At 36.6% G+C, this 19,102-nt stretch overlaps 1 protein-coding gene across 3 annotated transcripts in view; it reads left to right on the top strand.

Annotated features, from left to right (window-relative positions):
- Positions 1 to 16,331, top strand: part of DPCoAC (dephosphocoenzyme A carrier) — a 106,115-nt gene extending 89,784 nt beyond the window's left edge. For all 3 annotated transcript variants that reach the window (XM_067761993.1, XM_067761992.1, XM_067761991.1), the window contains 7 exons: positions 4,700 to 4,868; positions 4,943 to 5,057; positions 5,131 to 5,319; positions 7,563 to 7,682; positions 7,751 to 7,896; positions 11,904 to 12,090; positions 12,144 to 16,331. In XM_067761993.1, coding sequence (XP_067618094.1) covers positions 4,706 to 4,868; positions 4,943 to 5,057; positions 5,131 to 5,319; positions 7,563 to 7,682; positions 7,751 to 7,896; positions 11,904 to 12,090; positions 12,144 to 12,297 — 1,074 coding nt within the window. In that variant the 5' untranslated portion in view covers positions 4,700 to 4,705 and the 3' untranslated portion in view covers positions 12,298 to 16,331. The remainder of the gene's footprint in view (positions 1 to 4,699; positions 4,869 to 4,942; positions 5,058 to 5,130; positions 5,320 to 7,562; positions 7,683 to 7,750; positions 7,897 to 11,903; positions 12,091 to 12,143) is intronic.
- Positions 16,332 to 19,102: the final 2,771 nt, after the last annotated feature.

Genomic DNA, 19,102 nt, shown 5'->3' on the forward strand with positions numbered 1-19,102 from the left:
CAAGGACGGATAAAGCTATGAAACTTGGTAGGTGGGTTGGCTTTATGACGCGGAATAGAAAATTAGTAAAATTTTGGACAATGGGCATGGCACCGCCCACTTTTAAAAGAAGGTAATTTAAAAGTTTTACAAGCTGTAATTTGGCAGTCGTTGAAGATATCATGATGAAATTTGGCAGGAACGTTACTGCTATTACTATATGTGTGCTAAATAAAAATTAGCAAAATTGGATGACGAACACGCCCACTTAAAAAAAAAAAAACAATTTTTAAGTCAAATTATAACAAAACAAGTAAGGAAGGTTAAGTTCAGGTGTAACCGAACATTACATACTCAGTTGAGAGCTATGGTGACAACATAAGGGAAAATAACCATGTAGGAAAATGAACCGAGGGAAACCCTGGAATGTGTTTGTATGACATGTGTATCAAATGAAAGGCATTAAAGAGTATTTTATGAAGGAGTGGGCCATAGTTCTATAGGTGGACGCCGTTTCGAGATATCGCCATAAAGGTGGACCAGGGGTGACCCTAGAATTTGTTTGTACAATATGGGTATCAAAAGAAAGGTGTTAATGAGTATTTTAAAAGGGAGTAATCATTAAAGGTATTAATGAGGGTTTTAAAAGGGAGTGGTGGTAGTTGTATAGGTGGTCGCCTTTTCGAGATATCGCCATAAAGGTGCACCAGGGGTGACTCTATAATGCGTTTGTACGATATGGGTATCAAATGAAAGGTGTAAATGAGTATTTTAATAGGGAGTAATCCTTAGTTCCATAGGTGGACGCCGTTTCGAGATATCGCCATAAAGGTGGACCAGGGGTGACCCTAGAATTTGTTTGTACAATATGGGTATCAAAAGAAAGGTGTTAATGAGTATTTTAAAAGGGAGTAATCCTTAGTTCCATAGGTGGACGCCGTTTCGAAATATCGCCACAAAGGTGGACCTGGGGTGACCCTAGAATTTGTTTGTTCAATATGGGCATCAAACGAATGGTGTTAATGAGTATTTTAAAAGGGAGTGGGCCTTAGTTCTATAGGTGGACGCCGTTTCGAAATATCGCCATAAAGGTGGACCAGAGGTGACTATAGAATGTGTTTGTACGATATGGGTATCAAATTAAAGGTATTAATGAGAGTTTTAAAAGGGAGTGGTGGTAGTTGTATAGGTGGTCGCCTTTTCGAGATATCGCCATAAAGGTGGACCAGGGGTGACTCTAGAATGCGTTTGTACGATATGGGTATCAAATGAAAGGTGTTAATGAGTATTTTAAAAGGGAGTAATCATTAGTTCCATAGGTGGACGCAGTTTCGAGATATCGCCATAAAGGTGGACCAGGGTGACCCTAGAATTTGTTTGTACAATATGGGTATCAAAAGAAAGGTGTTAATGAGTATTTTAAAAGGGAGTAATCCTTAGTTCCATTGTTGGACGCCGTTTCGAGATATCGCCACAAAGGTGGACCTGGGGTGACCCTAGAATTTGTTTGTTCAATATGGGCATCAAACGAATGGTGTTAATGAGTATTTTAAAAGGGAGTGGGCCTTAGTTCTATAGGTGGACGCCGTTTCGAAATATCGCCATAAAGGTGGACCAGAGGTGACTATATAATGTGTTTGTACGATATGGGTATCAAATTAAAGGTATTAATGAGGGTTTTAAAAGGGAGTGGTGGTTGTTGTATAGGTGGTCGCCTTTTCGAGATATCGCCATAAAGGTGGACCAGGGGTGACTCTAGAATGCGTTTGTACGATATGGGTATCAAATGAAAGGTGTTAATGAGTATTTTTAAAGCGAGTAATCCTTAGTTCTATGGGTGGACGCCGTTTCGAGATATCGCCATAAAGGTGGACCAGGGGTGACCCTAGAATTTGTTTGTACAATATGGGTATCAAAAGAAAGGTGTTAATGAGTATTTTAAATGCGAGTAATCCTTAGTTCCATAGGTGGACGCCGTTTCGAGATATCGCCATAAAGGTGGACCAGGGGTGACCCTAGAATTTGTTTGTACAATATGAACATGAAACGAAAGGTGTTAATGAGTATTTTAAAAGGGAGTGGGCCTTAGTTCTATAGGTGGACGCCGTTTCGAAATATCGCCATAAAGGTGGACCAGGGGTGACTCTAGAATGTGTTTGTACGATATGGGTATCAAATTAAAGGTATTAATGAGAGTTTTAAAAGGGAGTGGTGGTAGTTGTATATGTGAAGGCGTTTTCCAGATATCGACCAAAATGTAGACCAGGGTGACCCAGAACATCATCTGTTGGATACCGCTAATTTATTTATATATGTAATACCTGCCAAGATTTTAAGGGTTTTTTTATTTCGCCCTGCAGAACTTTTTCATTTTCTTCTACTTAATATGGTAGGTGTCACAACCATTTTATAAAGTTTTTTCTAAAGTTATATTTCGCGTCAATAAACCAATCCAATTACCTCACCATGTTTCATCCTTTTCTTCGTATTTGGTATAGAATTATGGCATTTTTTTCATTTTTCGTAATTTTCGATATCGAAAAAGTGGGCGTGGTCATTGTCGGATTTCGTTCATTTTTCATACCAAGATAAAGTGAGTTCAAGTAAGTACGTGAACAAAGTTCATTAAAGATATGTCGATTTTTGGTCAAGTTATCGTGTTAACGGCCATTCGGAAGGACAGACGAACGACTGTGTATAAAAACTGGGCGTGGCATCAACCGATTTCGCCCGTTTTCACAGAAAACAGTTAACATCATAAAATCTATGCCCCTACCAAATTTCAAAAGGATTGGTTAATTTTTGTTCGACTTATGGCGTTAAAAGTATCCTAGACAAATTAAATGAAAAAGGGCGGAGCCACGCCCATTTTGAAATTTTCTTTTATTTTTGTATTTTGTTGCACCATATCATTTCTGGAGTTGAATGTTGACATAATTTACTTATATACTGTAAAGATATTAAATTTTTTGTTAAAATTTTACTTTAAAAAAAAATTTTTTTAAGTGGGCGTGGTCCTCCGATTTTGCTAATTTTTATTAGGCGTACATATAGTAATAGGAGTAACGTCCCTGCCAAATTTCATCATGATATCTTCAACGACTGACAAATTACAGCTTGCAAAAGTTTTAAATTACCTTCTTTTAAAAGTGGGCGGTGCCACGCCCATTGTCCAAAATTGTACTAATTTTCTATTCTGCGTCATAAATTCAACTCATCTACCAAGTTTCGTCGCTTTATCTGTCTTTGGTAATGAATTATCGCACTTTTTCGGTTTTTCGAAATTTTCGATATCGAAAAAGTGGGCGTGGTTATAGTCCGATATCGTTCATTTTAAATAGCGATCTGAGATGAGTGCTCAGGAACCTACATACCAAATTTCATCAAGATACCTCAAAATTTACTCAAGTTATCGTGTTAACGGACGGACGGACGGACGGACATGGATCAATCGAATTTTTTTTCGATACTGATGATTTTGATATATGGAAGTCTATATCTATCTCGATTCCTTTATACCTGTATAACCAACCGTTATCCAATCAAAGTTAATATACTCTGTGAGCTCTGCTCAACTGAGTATAAAAATTTAATATCTTTACAGTATATAAGTAAATTATGTCAAAATTCAACTCCAGTAATGATATGGTGCAACAAATACAAAAATAAAAGAAAATTTCAAAATGGGCGTGGCTCCGCCCTTTTTCATTTAATTTGTCTAGAATACTTTTAATGCCATAAGTCGAACAAAAATTTACCAATCCAAATTTGGTAGGGGCATAGATTCTGTGACGATAACTGTTTTCTGTTAAAAAGGGGCGAAATCAGTTGAAGCCACGCCCAGTTTTTATACACAGTCACCCGTGTCCTTCCGCTCGGCCCTTAACACGATCACTTGAGCAAAAGTCTATATATCTTTGCTAAACTTAGTTTACGTACTTATCTCAACTCACTTTATCTTGGTATACAAAATGGCCGAAATCCGACTATGACCACGCCCACTTTTTCGATATCGAAAATTACGAAAAATTAAAAAAATGCCATAATTCTATACTAAATATGAAAAAAGGGATGAAACATTGTAATTGCATTGGTTTATTGACGCAAATTATAACTTTAGAAAAAACTGTGTAGAATAGGTGTGACACCTTCCATAATAAATTGAATAAAATGAAAAAGTTCTCCAGGGCGAAATCAAAAGCCCTTGGAATCTTGGCAGGGATACTGTTCGTGGTATTACATATATAAATAAATTAGCGGTACCCGACAGATGATGTTCTGTGCTACCGTGGTCCGATATCTCGAAAACGCCTTCACATATACAACTAAGGTTCACTCCCTTTTAAAACCCTCATTAATACCTTTAATTTGATACCCATATCGTGCAAACACATTATAGAGTCACCTCTGGTCCACCTTTATGGCGATATCTCGAAAAGGCGTCCACCTATAGAGCTATGGCCCGCTCTCTTTTAAAATACTCTTTATTACATTTCATTTAATACCCATGTCATACAAACACATTCCAGGGTTACCCTAGGTTCATTTTCCTACATGGTGATTTTCTCATATTTTGTCTCCAAAGCTCTCAGCTGAGTATGTAATATTCGGTTACACCCGAACTTAGCCTTCCTTACTTGTTACTGCTAAAGTCATATCGTATCCTTTTTGAGGTTCTTACTAAATTTATTTTTATTAAATCTTCTCGTTTGGTTTTCAGTTTGCAATGAGCAGTCTTCTCGAGAAGCCCAGCATTGCGATGTCGATTAAGTCGTCGTCAAATAGTCAATTAACATCAAATGCCGCCAGCGAATCAACAGTCCCGAATCCAACGGAAGTCACGACAAATCAAATCACAGTTACCAGCTCGCTTGCGCATAATAATAATGGTAAGAGCGATTTAGTAAACCTATTTTAAGTAATGTTACTAAGTTATTATTATCACATACATTAATTATTGCAGAGCACACCATTTTCGATCAAGTTCTCATAAGTCTGGTATCTGGTTCAGCTGCCGGAGCTTTGGCGAAAACCACTATAGCGCCGCTGGATCGCACGAAAATAAATTTTCAAATTAGGTATATTGAAGTTATGATTATAAAAAATTTAATATATATCTTATTTATAAATCTTTTAACATCTTGTTTGCAGAAAACATGTTCCTTATTCACTCAAAGCAGCATTGGAATTTCTTAGAAATACCTATGAAAGGGAGGGTGTTTTAGCGTTATGGCGTGGCAATTCAGCAACGATGGCGCGTATTGTGCCTTATGCAGCCATACAATTTACGGCGCACGAACAATGGCGCAAAATCTTGCAAGTTGATAAAAATGGCACAGAGTAAGTGGTAGAATAGTCATGGAAGCTAAAGTAAATTAGAAGTGTTCTTAAATGTGTTGGTTCTCTTTGAAGTTAGGTTTAGAGAATCGGGCGATTGGTAGACAGACGTTAAATTGTAAATTTTGTTTGAAAATAATAACAACGACACTCTGTGATTCAGTGCTTGCTTTCCTGAAATAACTCACACAGATCTCATATATCAATCCTTTTAGGTGTCATAAATTAGAAAAAGTTCTTATCTTTGTGATGGTGTATACGAGTTTTCGAATCCCATTGCCTAACGTTCTGTATGGTCACCGGCTGCTGAGATAACGTGTACCAACAACAATATTAGCCCAAAACTAGTACATTATCCATCTATGGAGGAACTTGCTATTGCCTCGAGAAGCTGATCGGCCTGAGCTCATCGGGAGTGATATGACACCAAAATTATTGTTATTAAGAATTTCTTTTGTATTCTAGCAATTCGTTTCAAACAAATAATTATTATTACGAGCCGGACCCGTGCGCATGTTGCGCAACCAATATAAAAGTCTGTTATCAAATATGAACAGAAATCAGCTGTTCTATTAACTTACAGCTGTTTTATCAAATCACAGCTTGCGCTGCCATCTAGCGTATAATAGCAACTGCCCTCAATCAATTAAAACTTACAGCTTGCGCTGCCATCTAGCGTACAATAGCAACTGCCGGTAATGCATTGCAAATATTCACAATAGGGCCATAGTACAAATAGATTTCTTTGTGTGCTCACAATCGTTTATTTTTAGCAAATTATTTTAATAAAATATAGCTAAACAAAAGCACTACGACCAAAATTGCTCAAAGCTCGCTAATAGCCCGAATTTCCATCTTTACAACCAAAACTTTATAGATTTCGATTCCAAATAAGAGCGAAAAAGGGACCCCTACATAAAAACAGCAATTAGAAGTAATATAAATGATTATCTTATATCTTATTGAATATGTTAACACTTTACTGCATTAGCGGTGTTAAAAATAAACGAAAAACCCTGATCAAAATTTTTCGAAAATTTAAAGTTTTCAAAAACCATGGAAAGTCTTCTTTCGAAATTAAAGCAGTTAACTCTTTTTCGATAAGCCCAGGATTTATTTGGTTACTTGGTTTGATTTGTGTAAAAAATATATATATTCAAAATATTTTCGAAATTTTAACCATCGAAACTGTTTTAATTTAAGACTGTATTTGTAAACACTTCATTGCTGAATCAGTGTTACACGACATAACAAAAAAATACATATGTGACCTGGAATCATCAAACGCCCCTATTGTGCGATAATACCGTTTTTCACTTTTTGAGTGAATCTTATGGGAAATTTAACGCTATTTCCAAGAACAAACCGCACAAATCGAATTTAAAGTACAAGCTGAGTACCCCCTACACGATAATCCAAACCATACATACCACACATACTCAAAAATTTTTCAAAAACTTAAATAAGTTGGATTTGGTAACTACAGGATTTTACATTATAGATATGCGTTAATTTACTAAAAAAAAAATACAAAATATTTTCAAAATTCTACACATCGAAACTGTTTTAATTTGTTTCTAAATTATTCTAACTCGACTAACTCCTTATGTCAGTAAAAAAAGTATAGTTTAAAAAGTTTTTAAATTAAAAGGTTTCGAAATTATAAGTATTTTCTTTATTTTGTTAAATTGGCTTCAAAACCATGGAAATTCGATTTTTTGAAACTAATATGTATAGTATTCATTTTTGCTATCAGTTTGTGTTACATTTACAATTACAATGTCCAACGAAAAGCGTATTTTTTTTTTAAGAATTTTCGAAACTCGAATTTTCCAACGTCATAATCGTTTTTTTTTTCTTTACTAAAAACAATATTTCGAAGTTGTGATATATACACTTATTTACACTTGCTTGTTATTTAGTTTTTCACGAATTTTCACAGGAAATTTGAAAATATTCTCGAAACTCGAAATATTTGAAATATTTTCGAAATTGAAGCTAGAAAAAGAACTACGTTTTGCGATGCTTTATTTCAAATAGTTTCGAATTTCGAAATGGCATACATATTAAAATTGCAAAAACTATTTACTTTCTTCTGTGAGGGTTCTTATTTAGGTTCAAAGCGAATTTGTATTAAAAATCGAAATTTAGTATTGCGAAGTAAATTTTTTTTGAAAAAATTTTTACATGGCATTAGTCGTTTGCATTCATACTAATATACTTGTTTTATAATTATTTTTTTACAGCACTAAAGGCACACGTTTTATTGCCGGATCTTTAGCTGGCATAACTTCCCAATCGCTGACCTATCCACTAGATCTAGCACGCGCTCGTATGGCCGTTACAGATAAATATACTGGATACAGGTCTGAATTAATGTATTAAACAATTATTTTGTTTGCCTCAACTTGTGAAATTTTTTCGTATTTTACAGAACGTTGCGACAAGTTTTTGTAAAAATTTGGGTCGAAGAAGGGCCACGCACACTATATCGCGGTTATTTTGCCACTATACTGGGTGTGATACCTTATGCGGGAGTTTCTTTTTTTACATATGAAACACTAAAGCGTGAATATTATGGTAAGAAAAATATAATTTGTGAGTTGTTTGTGAGAGCTAAATTTAAGCTTAAGGTGGGGTGTACTGTTGGGCATTGACAATTTACGACTCATACGTTGTGGTTGTTGTAGCATTAGAGAGATCCCCCGAAGGTTTTTGGGAGTGCTATCGATGCTGATAGTCTCCTTTGTCTTGCCTGCTAAATATCTGATACATTCATATTTGCACCAGAATTTCACTCGGGTAGGTGAAGTTTTCAGTTCGATTTCGGAAGCTATGCTGATTTATATTGCGCTTATCAACCCCTCTTGAACCCGACTCATACGTCTTCCATCGTGGGCTCTAGCCAGCGTGAAAAACTATGTTGAAATATGCCGTAACCAATCTGTGTGAGGTCTTGAATCATCAGAAAAGAAGAGATCTCCAGCGTGGCACTCCGGTAAATTAGCCCACTGAACTTGGCAGTGTCCAAAAAGTACGCCTGAAAGTGGGTATCTGCGAGTAAACCGCTAAATAGCTTTATAAAATTATGAATATTTTTGAGACCTTGCAACCGAGAGGTTACTAGATAACCACAAACACAGCAAATAGGAGCAGCAACTAAAGACAAGAGTGTGACCGTCCTAAAACCATTATTTTCCGGCAAACGCAGCAAAACCATTTCTCTGGAACGGTATCAGTTACAGGTCCCGGATTGGGTTCGATACCTTCCCAGGCGCAGGCGCATTGCCGCTGCAAGGATCTGCTGGGAGGATGAAAATTTGTGGGAGGGACGCAACAAATTAAATGGGGTTACACTGAAATGACAGCACTTGGTGGAGAAAATCCGTCGCTCCGGTACATAAATTGTTTTACTGAGGTTGGAAAGTCCAACCCGACAAGGAGAATCATATCATCAAAAAACCACTCTTTTACGAATAGCACTTAAGAGTGGACCGCTACCTTACTGTTTCGTGAACCTGTATGGATTTCGAAAAATGCGTAGCGTCACAAAAAACTACTCTTTTACGAATAGCACTTAAGAGTGGACCGCTACCTTACTGTTTCGTGAACCTGTATGGATTTTGAAAAATGCGTAGCGTCACAATTGCACAAAATGCCGAAAACGAAATACAAAGGTTCATAGCTTCCCCAATCCAATTTTCAATATCACCTATCCGAGGCGAATCTTGTTACAATCTTGTATCACATACATATTTAGCAGGCGAGGTTCTGGCTACCCCAAGCCCCGTATGTAGCTGGGTATGGCGGGGCGGAATGGTTAGGTTGAGCTGGCCGGTCAATAAAAACTTCACATAGAATGACTGTGTCCAAAGTGTTACCAGAATTGGTTGACGAGCAAACGGAAAAACCGCAATTCAGCATCAAAACATATGTTATAGAATAACTCCGTCCTTTTGGCAAATACTAGCAGTTTTCTAGGGCCTATCTTAATTGCTGCCTTGAGATCTTGCAACCCTACCGCCCCTAGTAGCTGCAGCCTTGACCTCGCGAGCGCAGGACAAGAACATAGAACGTGGTCGATCGTTTATTCCTGCAGCTCGCCTTCCTACATCTGCTGTTACGGACGAGGCCTAACTTATATACTAGGCAGTGTCCAGTTAGTATGCCTATCGTGAGGCCTAAGTCTTATATCTTTAGAGATATGAAAACTTTTTTGAGTCTAACGTCGTAGGATTTGCACATAATCTTCGAAATTTTGCAGCCCCGCGCTTACTTGCATGAATTTTCGTAATTCTATGAAACTTTGTACTTGTCATATTAATTCGTTAGTTTATGGTCTTGCTAGTACCTTAATGGTACTTTTACCGGATCCGCAAAGGACCACCAACAACGATAACATTCCCCAAAACCTTACGAGGGTGTCTTTATCGCTATATAAGAAAACCGTGGAATAAATAGATGGTACTTCACGCACTTGAACCTTAAACACCAACAGAAGAACCAACAGGAAAAATAAGAGAGATTCTTGGAGCAAACATAAATGAAACAGTCAAGGTCCTTCGCATTCAAGCAAAGATTTGTTTGATGACATAGAAATAAAAAAAATGTTGCCGGTAGAATCATATGTATTATCTTTAATGGCTGTTTTTATGTACGAGTCCCTTTTTCGCTCTTATTTGGAATCCAAATCTATAAATAAAGTTTTGTTTGTAAAGATGGAGATTCGGGCTATTAGTGAGCTTTGGACAATTTTGGTCGTAGTGCTTTTGTTTAGCTATATTTTATTAAAATAATTTGTTAAAAAAACGATTGTGAGCACACAAAGAAATCTATATGTACTAGAGCACTATTGTGAATATTTTCACTGCATTACCGGCAGTTGTTACCATACGCCAGATGGCAGCGCAAGCTGTAAGTTTTGATTGATTGATAGAACTGCTGATTTATATTGATATTTGATAAGATAATCTTATATTGGTTGCGCAAAAGGCGCACGGGTCCGGCTCGTGATAAACAAACAATAACTCTGACGAAAAACTCGGGCCTACAAAACTGGTTTACAAGAAGCAGGTGCAGCAAACAAGCGCAATACCTAAAAAGGCTTGATATTATGATGTAACAGTCGGATCTTTAAAATTGTTATACAAAAAGCCAGGAAACATTCAAAAAAGAAAACATTCCACAGAAGAATAATAAACGAATAATAACACTAACGAAATACCCAGGCCTTTAAATCTGGCAGATAATAGATTTTAAAAGCTATTTTTGTGTTTCGATTTTTATCGGATCAATCGAAATACATATATTCGGGTTTGACTCAAGAATGGCTCCTGAAATCCCTTCTAACGAATTAGCAGTGCTGGGATGTGTTATGTTTCCTTAAACTTGAGTTAGGAAAAGCCTTCGTACTCCCAAAAATTGTGAATTAAAATGGTTTTGAATATTTTTGAGACCATGCAACCGATAAATAAATACAAGGCATGATATACCTACGAGGAGATTTGGGCCAAATAATTTGAAATATTATTATATCAATAATCCGACCTCCCCCTCTTCAAGAAGCAGGACTAACTTTAATCTCAAAAAAAGAAAAGTGACTTTAATCTTTGCGTAAGTTTCGATGAGAATACTATTATAATCATATATATTATTTATAATTGCTGTTTTTATATACGGGTCTCTTTTTCGCTCTTATTTGGAATCCAAATCTATAAATAAAGTTTTGTTTGTAAAGATGGAGATTCGGGCAATCAGCGAGCTTAGGGCAATTTTGGTCGTAGTGCTTTTGTTTAGCTATATTTTATTAAAATAATTTGTTAAAAATAAATGATTATGAGCACACAAAGAAATCTATTTGTACTATGGCATTTTGTGAATATTTGCACTGCATTACCGGCAGTTGCTCTCATACCCCAGATGGCAGCGCAAGCTGTAAGTTTTGATTGACAGAACAGCTGATTTCTGTTGATATTTAATGAGAGACTTTTAGATTGGTTGCACAAGATGCGCACGGGTACGGCTTGTATATATAAAAAGAAAAGACTTTGTTGCGCCTTGGCGTCAAACCAATCATTGTCTTTATTAGCGAAGTTACATTAGTAATTATACAAAATTATTCTAGTTAATTCTTTTGAGCTATCTACATTACATACATATTTACATTAATACATACTTACATACTAAGTGTACAAAATATAATTAGGCGCTTTGGCAGCGAACTGCATAGATACATATATGTATATTCAGTTCGGTGGGAAGCGCAAGCTCAGCTAAATAAAATTAGTTGTGGGAAATGCATAATAAGCAAAAACGGAAAAGAGCAAGTTAAGTGTAAACGAGTCGTGGGAATAAATTGTGTGCAGGCAAAGGTTTGTGGTGAGCAATTAGCTTTAAATTGAAATAGAATAAGCCTCAAGTTACGAGGCGTCGATTGTCGTAGCGCGTGTCTGAATATGTTTGTACAAATGAATGAATGACTGGATGAATGAATGCTACACTACATGGGCGGTCGCCAACAATTCTTTATCGAAAAATTTTGATATCATTTAAATAATTGTTGATAACATTTTATTATTTACTTACAGAGGTCACAGGTAATACAAAACTGAATACGCTAGTCTCACTTGCATTTGGTGCTGTTGCTGGTGCAGCAGGCCAAACATCCAGCTACCCATTGGATATAGTGCGCAGACGAATGCAAACAATGGGCGTCAATAAGGATTCAAACGATCAATATCGCACCATATACACAACATTAAAGAAAATTTATAAGTGAGTTTAAATAGGAAATTTATTTACCTAAACTAAATTTTTGCATCTTACAGGGAAGAAGGTATCAAAAATGGTTTTTACAAAGGTCTTAGCATGAATTGGATCAAAGGTCCGATCGCTGTAGGCATCAGTTTCTCCACCTATGATTTAATCAAGGAACTACTTAGGGAATTACTACATTTGAAACGTGGCCGGCACGACGCCTAAACGGCTTACGTGTTACTTACAAACATAACTAACTGATTTATTTTTATATACGATTTTAATTTTAGTTATATTTATATACAACATACATACATACAAGAATTTTGTTACGCTAACTTTTATTTTCTACTTAAAAAAAAAAAAAAAATGCTGAACGGTAATTTGTGTGATGGAGAAGATTAGAAATACCAAAACCCTCAATTAAACGAATTACTTATTAAATATTGTATTGTATATGCATTTTTGGCTGTATTTATAAGCTGTTGTAAACGTAAAAGGTTCAATTAAATATTCTAAAATATTAAGTAGATACATATATATACCTATATACTAAAAAACGTGTGCTACTCTTAGTTTTTCCAAGTAATTGGCTATTTAATAAAATAATTTAAGGTTACCGTTTTAGCTAAAATTTATTATTTGGAGGGCCGAATTTTGTTCCTTTCCATATGCACATACATACATACTGAATGTACCATTAGCTTGGAGTGTACTTCGTTTATGCAGAATCTCCAACTCTAACAAATAGCATTAAAAAGTCAATACAGCAGATTTACAATCATTTGAAAGATATGTATCAAAATATCGCTTAGATTGTAAACCTGCTGAGTTGACCTTTTAATTGCGGCGGCCGTCGGAAGCGTGCTCGCCTACTACACCAAGGGTCCTGGCTTGAAGGTTCGGGAAAAGCAACAACAAAAACCTTAGAAAAATTTTTTTCAATTAGAAAACAATTTTTCTAAGCGTGGTCGCACCTTGGCACTGGTTTGGCAAACAATCGTGAGTGTATATGGTGAAATCCGCCAAACTTTGGTTTTTTTTGGAGAAAACATTTTTTTTTTTGAAACAGGTAACACGCAAATCTTTTTGTTAGAAACATTGGGGGGCAATAGTGCATCACCGTTACTCGTCTTACTTAATGCCTCAAAAAGATATAGTCAAAAGGTCGAGCAAAATATATATAAATTGAGGTCGCAATGTTAAATATATATTTATTTCAACACTGTACCGATTATATGGAAATTTTAATAAAATATGGAGATATATGCAGCTGTTAGCTATGTAAAATTTTTCTGATACACGAGACCCGGTTTTGTAGATATCGGTAAAAATATAAAACCGAATAACCGCCAAATATTTTTTACTGCAAAGTTTGCAGCACATTTATTTTAACACCTTACCCGAGATCCGGTTTTGGAGATATTAATAAAAATATAAACCCGGAAAACCTTAAATTTTTTACTTACTGTTTAAAACACTTCTTAACCGATTGTGTTGAAATTTTATCAGGATGTACATATCTATGTGGGGTATATTTAGGTAAAATTTTGTTGGTACCCGAAACCCGGTTTTAGAGATATCGGCAAAAATATGAAACCGGCTAACTGTCAAATATTTTTTTACCTGCCATATGGATATCAAACAAAAGGTGTTTTAAAGACATTTAACTAACTGTAGTTGTCATATCGATATTCCCACATCTTAAGGCTATTACATGAAAAAAGTAATGTAATAACAGAACTTCATTAAAACATTAATATTGTACACAGAGCAAAGTTAATTGATTTTTTTTTTATAATTTTTGTACAAAATTTGTGTTTCTTTTCATTTACTTTTAAATAAAACCTGGTTTAAAAACTAAAATACAAATTTCTACACTTTTTAACGATTGCCGATTTTTTTCGAAAATTTCGTATATTTGCCCCATGTACAAACATCAAAAACTTTCCTTGTGTGAATATTCCAAGATGAGGCAATTGATGGTATACTACTGTGGTGTAGAGAAAAAATTAACAAACGGGTATGAAGTGATAAAAATAAAATTGTAGTTGTGCCCACAAAAAACATGCTCCTGAAAAAAATTTACGCAATCAAGCGCTTCCACTTTTCTGCCTCTGCCTTCAAAACTGAAAGGGGCACATCGAATTTAAAGTCCTAGGTATTTTTAGTCCCTGATAGGCTATTATCGCGCATAATCCAAATTTCAATACTCAGTTGCCTCAAAAAGCTATAGGCAAAAAACTGTCAATATTGAAAATGACAAAAAAAAAGTATCGCTACTTTGATTGATGATAGTTTTGAGTATTGGAGGGGCACATTAATTTTGCTCATACTTTTAGAATCTCCGTCTCAAAAACAACATTCAGTTTAAATACCATAGCGTTTCAGATGCCTCAAAATTTTATCGAAAACAATTTAAAAAAAAATCAAGGTTATCGCTTGAAAAAGTGTAAAAATCGACGTTTCGAAGTTCTGCAAAAACTTACTATCAACTTTCTTGTTTTTTTAAATCATCAGATCGGATAGTCAAAAGGTCAAACTTAATGTCCTTGTACTTTTTTCTGGCCTTAAGTTTTTTGACCATGTGTAAAACCCGAGTATCCAAAAAAGTAAAAGTTTTTGGGATTTGCCCATATCTGCCATGAAAAGCTTTCCAGTGAAAATTCATCTGCCTGCAGATGCCGTCCGAAGTCGACATACACATGTATGTTCCGTCCCGCCAATTTGTAGGAAATATTAAAAAGATGCAAGATGCAAATATCCCGTCTTGCATTATTTTTTATATATATGTATGTGTGTGCATACTCCATACTTATAAACAATAAAAACATTTAATTGAAAATATTTGTATTAAGCACAATAACGACAATAAATACATACATACACACTTATTTGTATTAAGCGTAGCATATGCAAACAAATTTATATTAGTGAAGAGTGTTTTCAAATGCAGTTTTTTAAAATCATCTTATAATTGTTCTTAATTTTTTGATATGTATTTAAAATATATATGTTTATAAAAAAAATAAGAATAAAATGTTTATATATAGAGATTACTAAGTGGAATCACACCACATTTCGGCTGACAGTTCGAAAGCGCTTTATCTCAGAATGTTTTTCAAAAACTAAAACTCAGATTTTGTTTGAAAAACTGTTCTATCTGAAGCATTTTTCCAAAAAGACCTATTTCACGTTGTTGTTGTTGTTATAGCGATAAGGACACTCCCCGAAGGGCGGGGAGTATTATCGATGTTGATGGTCCTTTGCCGGATACAGATCCGGTACGTTCCGGTACCAAGCCCGACCATCTCAAAATAAACCATTACCACTAAACCTAAAGGTTACTCACTGGAAGAAAATACAGGCCTGCCAAAACATTTCTCTCAGAATCGCTACGGTAATGAAATGCTAAACAAACAGTTTCTGTTGAATACCCAGAAACCTATACCCAACATAGCAACAGACATCAGATTGAAGAAGCTCACCTCCCGAGAGCTTAGGGAGTCATCTCCGCAAGCATTATGAAAAATACGGCACCTGAGAAAACAGCAGTGCGTAGAAGAAAAACACAAAGAGAGAGTGATATTCAAAAAAGGCATCGGACCTCTATGCCTGACGTACCCCGTTCTTAAAGATAAATACTCTGAACTCGCAGGAGAGGAAAGCATTCTCCCTAGAGAGACGCGCGTCACTCTAGCTGAATTCGATATGGATAATGTAACAGGTTAAACTCTTACTTATCCAGAAACAACCCCGACATACACACTCAACCCTACATGACACCAACCATCTCTTTAAATGCAATGTGGAACCAACGCCTCTAACATCCCTCTTACTCTGGTCCACCCATGTTAAAACAGCAAGTTTCCTTGGACTCGCGTTAGAGGATATTGATGTAAATTTTTGAGTGGTCACCGCTATTGCATTTTACTAAGCACAACAACAACGTCAAAATAAACTGTATTTATAAGCTGTTTTTGTATAAAACTCAGAGGTAGGATGCTCTTCAAAAAAATTCTGAAATGGGCCGTTTTCCAGAAGTTTGCTGATGAGATAGGTAATTTTCGAAACGGCAGCAGAGGTGGGGTGATATTCCCCTCAGAAGACAATACATGGAAACAATATTAGAGCGGGCAAGAATTCTGTTTTTTTTTTTTTTTTGAAATTTGTAAATGTTATTAAATATCGATAAAAAATTACTTGTATATTTTCTTATAACGTTAATGTGCAGTTAAACATGTTCTTTTGTACTGTCATGCTCGTGTTTCATTGGGGAATATTCCTATAGGGTGGTCTTGGATGGTTAGAATGGGTGCAGCGCCCGAAAATATGCTTTAGAATTAAAACTGGTTCACATTCGCCTCAGCTCAGACATACATATTTCAGAAAAACACAAATGCAAAACAAAATCAAATTAGTTTAGTGGAATTTGTTCCGGCATTGAGTGGATATTTTCAGCAGGGCAAGCAGATTATGTACATAGACGAGATAGTGCCGTCATCAAGGTTACCAGTTTAAGTATGGAAACACGACGAGGATCCTTATACAAATTGAGTGCAGCTGATCATGCCCGGAATCTTCGGAATGAGGATTACAATGCGCGATTTGGTATTGGTTTGCGACAATCCACCGTTTCGTTCAGGACTTGAGTCGGTGGTTACCTAATTTTGCATTAAGGGGCCATAATCGCCGATTCAGGACACCATTGAAAATATTTGAGCCGAAATAAAAACGTATGTTAAATATAAAGTACGTTTTCCAGCCACGTAGAGTCCAGGATTGTAGAAAGGTGACTCCACAACATGAAATTATTAGCCAAGTAAAAGACGCAGTACGCTCGCGAGAAAAACTCTTCGAAAGATAAGCGGCCTCTATCTATCATGCTAAATTGTTGCCCTCGGCCGGTGGAAAAAATGCCGTCAGATCGTTTATGTTGCTATAAACGGCCAGCATATGTTTAAGGTGTGCGCATTAGATGAGGTTCTAACATCAATTGAAATCACTATCTCAGCTCCCTTTCCCACTGGAAGGAGTTACTATTGTTTCGTATGTACCATGCTTCTAACTAAAGTATTGTAACGAATTTAGGGAAATTTCGCTTATTCCAAACCTTCTGTTAACGTTCGAATCGCTAAACTGTTGAATAAATAACTCGAATATTCAATAATGCAAAATGGCCTTTATTAGATTACTTTGAGAATACTACACAATAACTCTTACTTCACAACTAATTGCGTGTTTAAATCAAACTGCTTAGTCATGCCTCAGCTTGCGCTGCTTTTATACTCTCGGTTTCCTCGTTCACCCATTTCTCCTAAGGTCTAATAATTTCGTGAATTTCATGCTTGGTTACCAACCAGATACATGCATATTTGTAGTTTGTAGCTATATGCGTGTGTATATGTGATTACTACGTCGGCTAATGATGACATGCGTTTGTGAGTATCTCTCCGCTGTCTTGTATGCATGTGTGTAAATGATGATTGATTTGTTTACGTACATACGAGTGGCTGCTTAGTATCGCCTTAGTGAGGATAATATCGCTTAATGATGCTAATATTCGTCACATTGTTACCTTCTTGTGCCCACAGAGAGAACAATTTGAATGCCGCTACCATGAGTTTAAAATCAAAACGAGATGTTATTTCAATATGAAAAAAATAGTGACAGAAACACGTGAGCGTCTTTAAAAAACTAAATAAATGTAAGGCGCGATAATGGCCCTCGAGTCAGCTCAGCAAACGTTGGGCGGACACCACGTCTTGCAGGGTAGCAAGATCTTTCTGGCCGAAAGTGGATGGCAGGAGGTCTGCTGAAATAATTGGGTTCACTAAGGCTCACCTATCAATGGTCATTGAAGTTTTGACAGGGCACTGTCCCATAGGTATCCATGCGGTACGTCTCAATATAGTGAAAACTCCATCCTGCTGCAGCTGTATGATGAGGTGGAATCACCAAAGTATTCGGTCGCGACTCACTTGGATCTCCCGAGGATTTATCCAAAGTTGAGATCGGTGTCATTCGGAGCTTTATCGTTGCTACCCAACGATTCTCTAAGTAGCTAGATCTAAGTCGCCGTTATTTTTGGTGTATGTGGTATCACAATGGACCTTCGTGTTGTCCAAGTGAGCTATGCTTATCATGACAGCTACCACCTAACCTAACCTTACCTAAGGCGCGATAATCCCCAAAAAGACTTTAGGCCGAAGGTCCCTTCCAATTTGTGTCATGCTTCTTTTAATTTTTCCTATAAACTAGCGAGACGGGACCTACATGTTTTATACCGACTCCAAACGGCATCTGCAAGGCAGATGAGTTTACACTGTAAGCCAAATCACTGGCGAGGGGCGACGCCGCTTAGAAAAACTTCCTTCTAAAATTTTTATGCTGCTATGTCGGAGCACACAACCACCTCACCACGACGGTCGCACGAATTGGGGCTTTACAAATAAGTGGTGGCCACCGTGGTGTGTTGGTAGCGTGCTCCGCCTACCACACCGTATGCCCTGGGTTCGCACCCCGGGCAAAGCAACATCAAAATTTTAGAAATAAGGTTTTTAAATTAGAAGAAAATTTTTCTAAGCGGGGTCGCCCCTCGGCAGTGTTTGGCAAGCGCTCCGGGTGTATTTCTGCCATGAAAAGCTCTCAGTGAAAACTCATCTGCCTTGCAGATGCCGTTCGGAGTCGGCATAAAACATGTAGGTCCCGTCCGGCCAATTTGTAGGGAAAATCAAGAGGAGCACGACGCAAATTGGAAGAGATGCTCGGCCTTAGATCTCTTCGGAGGTTATCGCGCCTTACATTTATTTTTTTTTATTTATAAATAAGTTTCAATTTCTTTTACACAACAAATTAGTATTACTGTATGCAGAGGTAAGTATACGTATATATCGTTCCATTTGTCATAAGTGGAAAGTGCCTTCCAAAATTTGCTCTTCGATCGCCCGTGCGCTCTATGGGACATAACTGCCTGGGCATCTAATGTCAGGTTGACCGCCAACTCGGGGGATATGGTCTGGTTTGCTGA

Source organism: Eurosta solidaginis, chromosome 1, assembly GCF_040869045.1.
Source record: "Eurosta solidaginis isolate ZX-2024a chromosome 1, ASM4086904v1, whole genome shotgun sequence".
Taxonomy (NCBI): domain Eukaryota; kingdom Metazoa; phylum Arthropoda; class Insecta; order Diptera; family Tephritidae; genus Eurosta; species Eurosta solidaginis.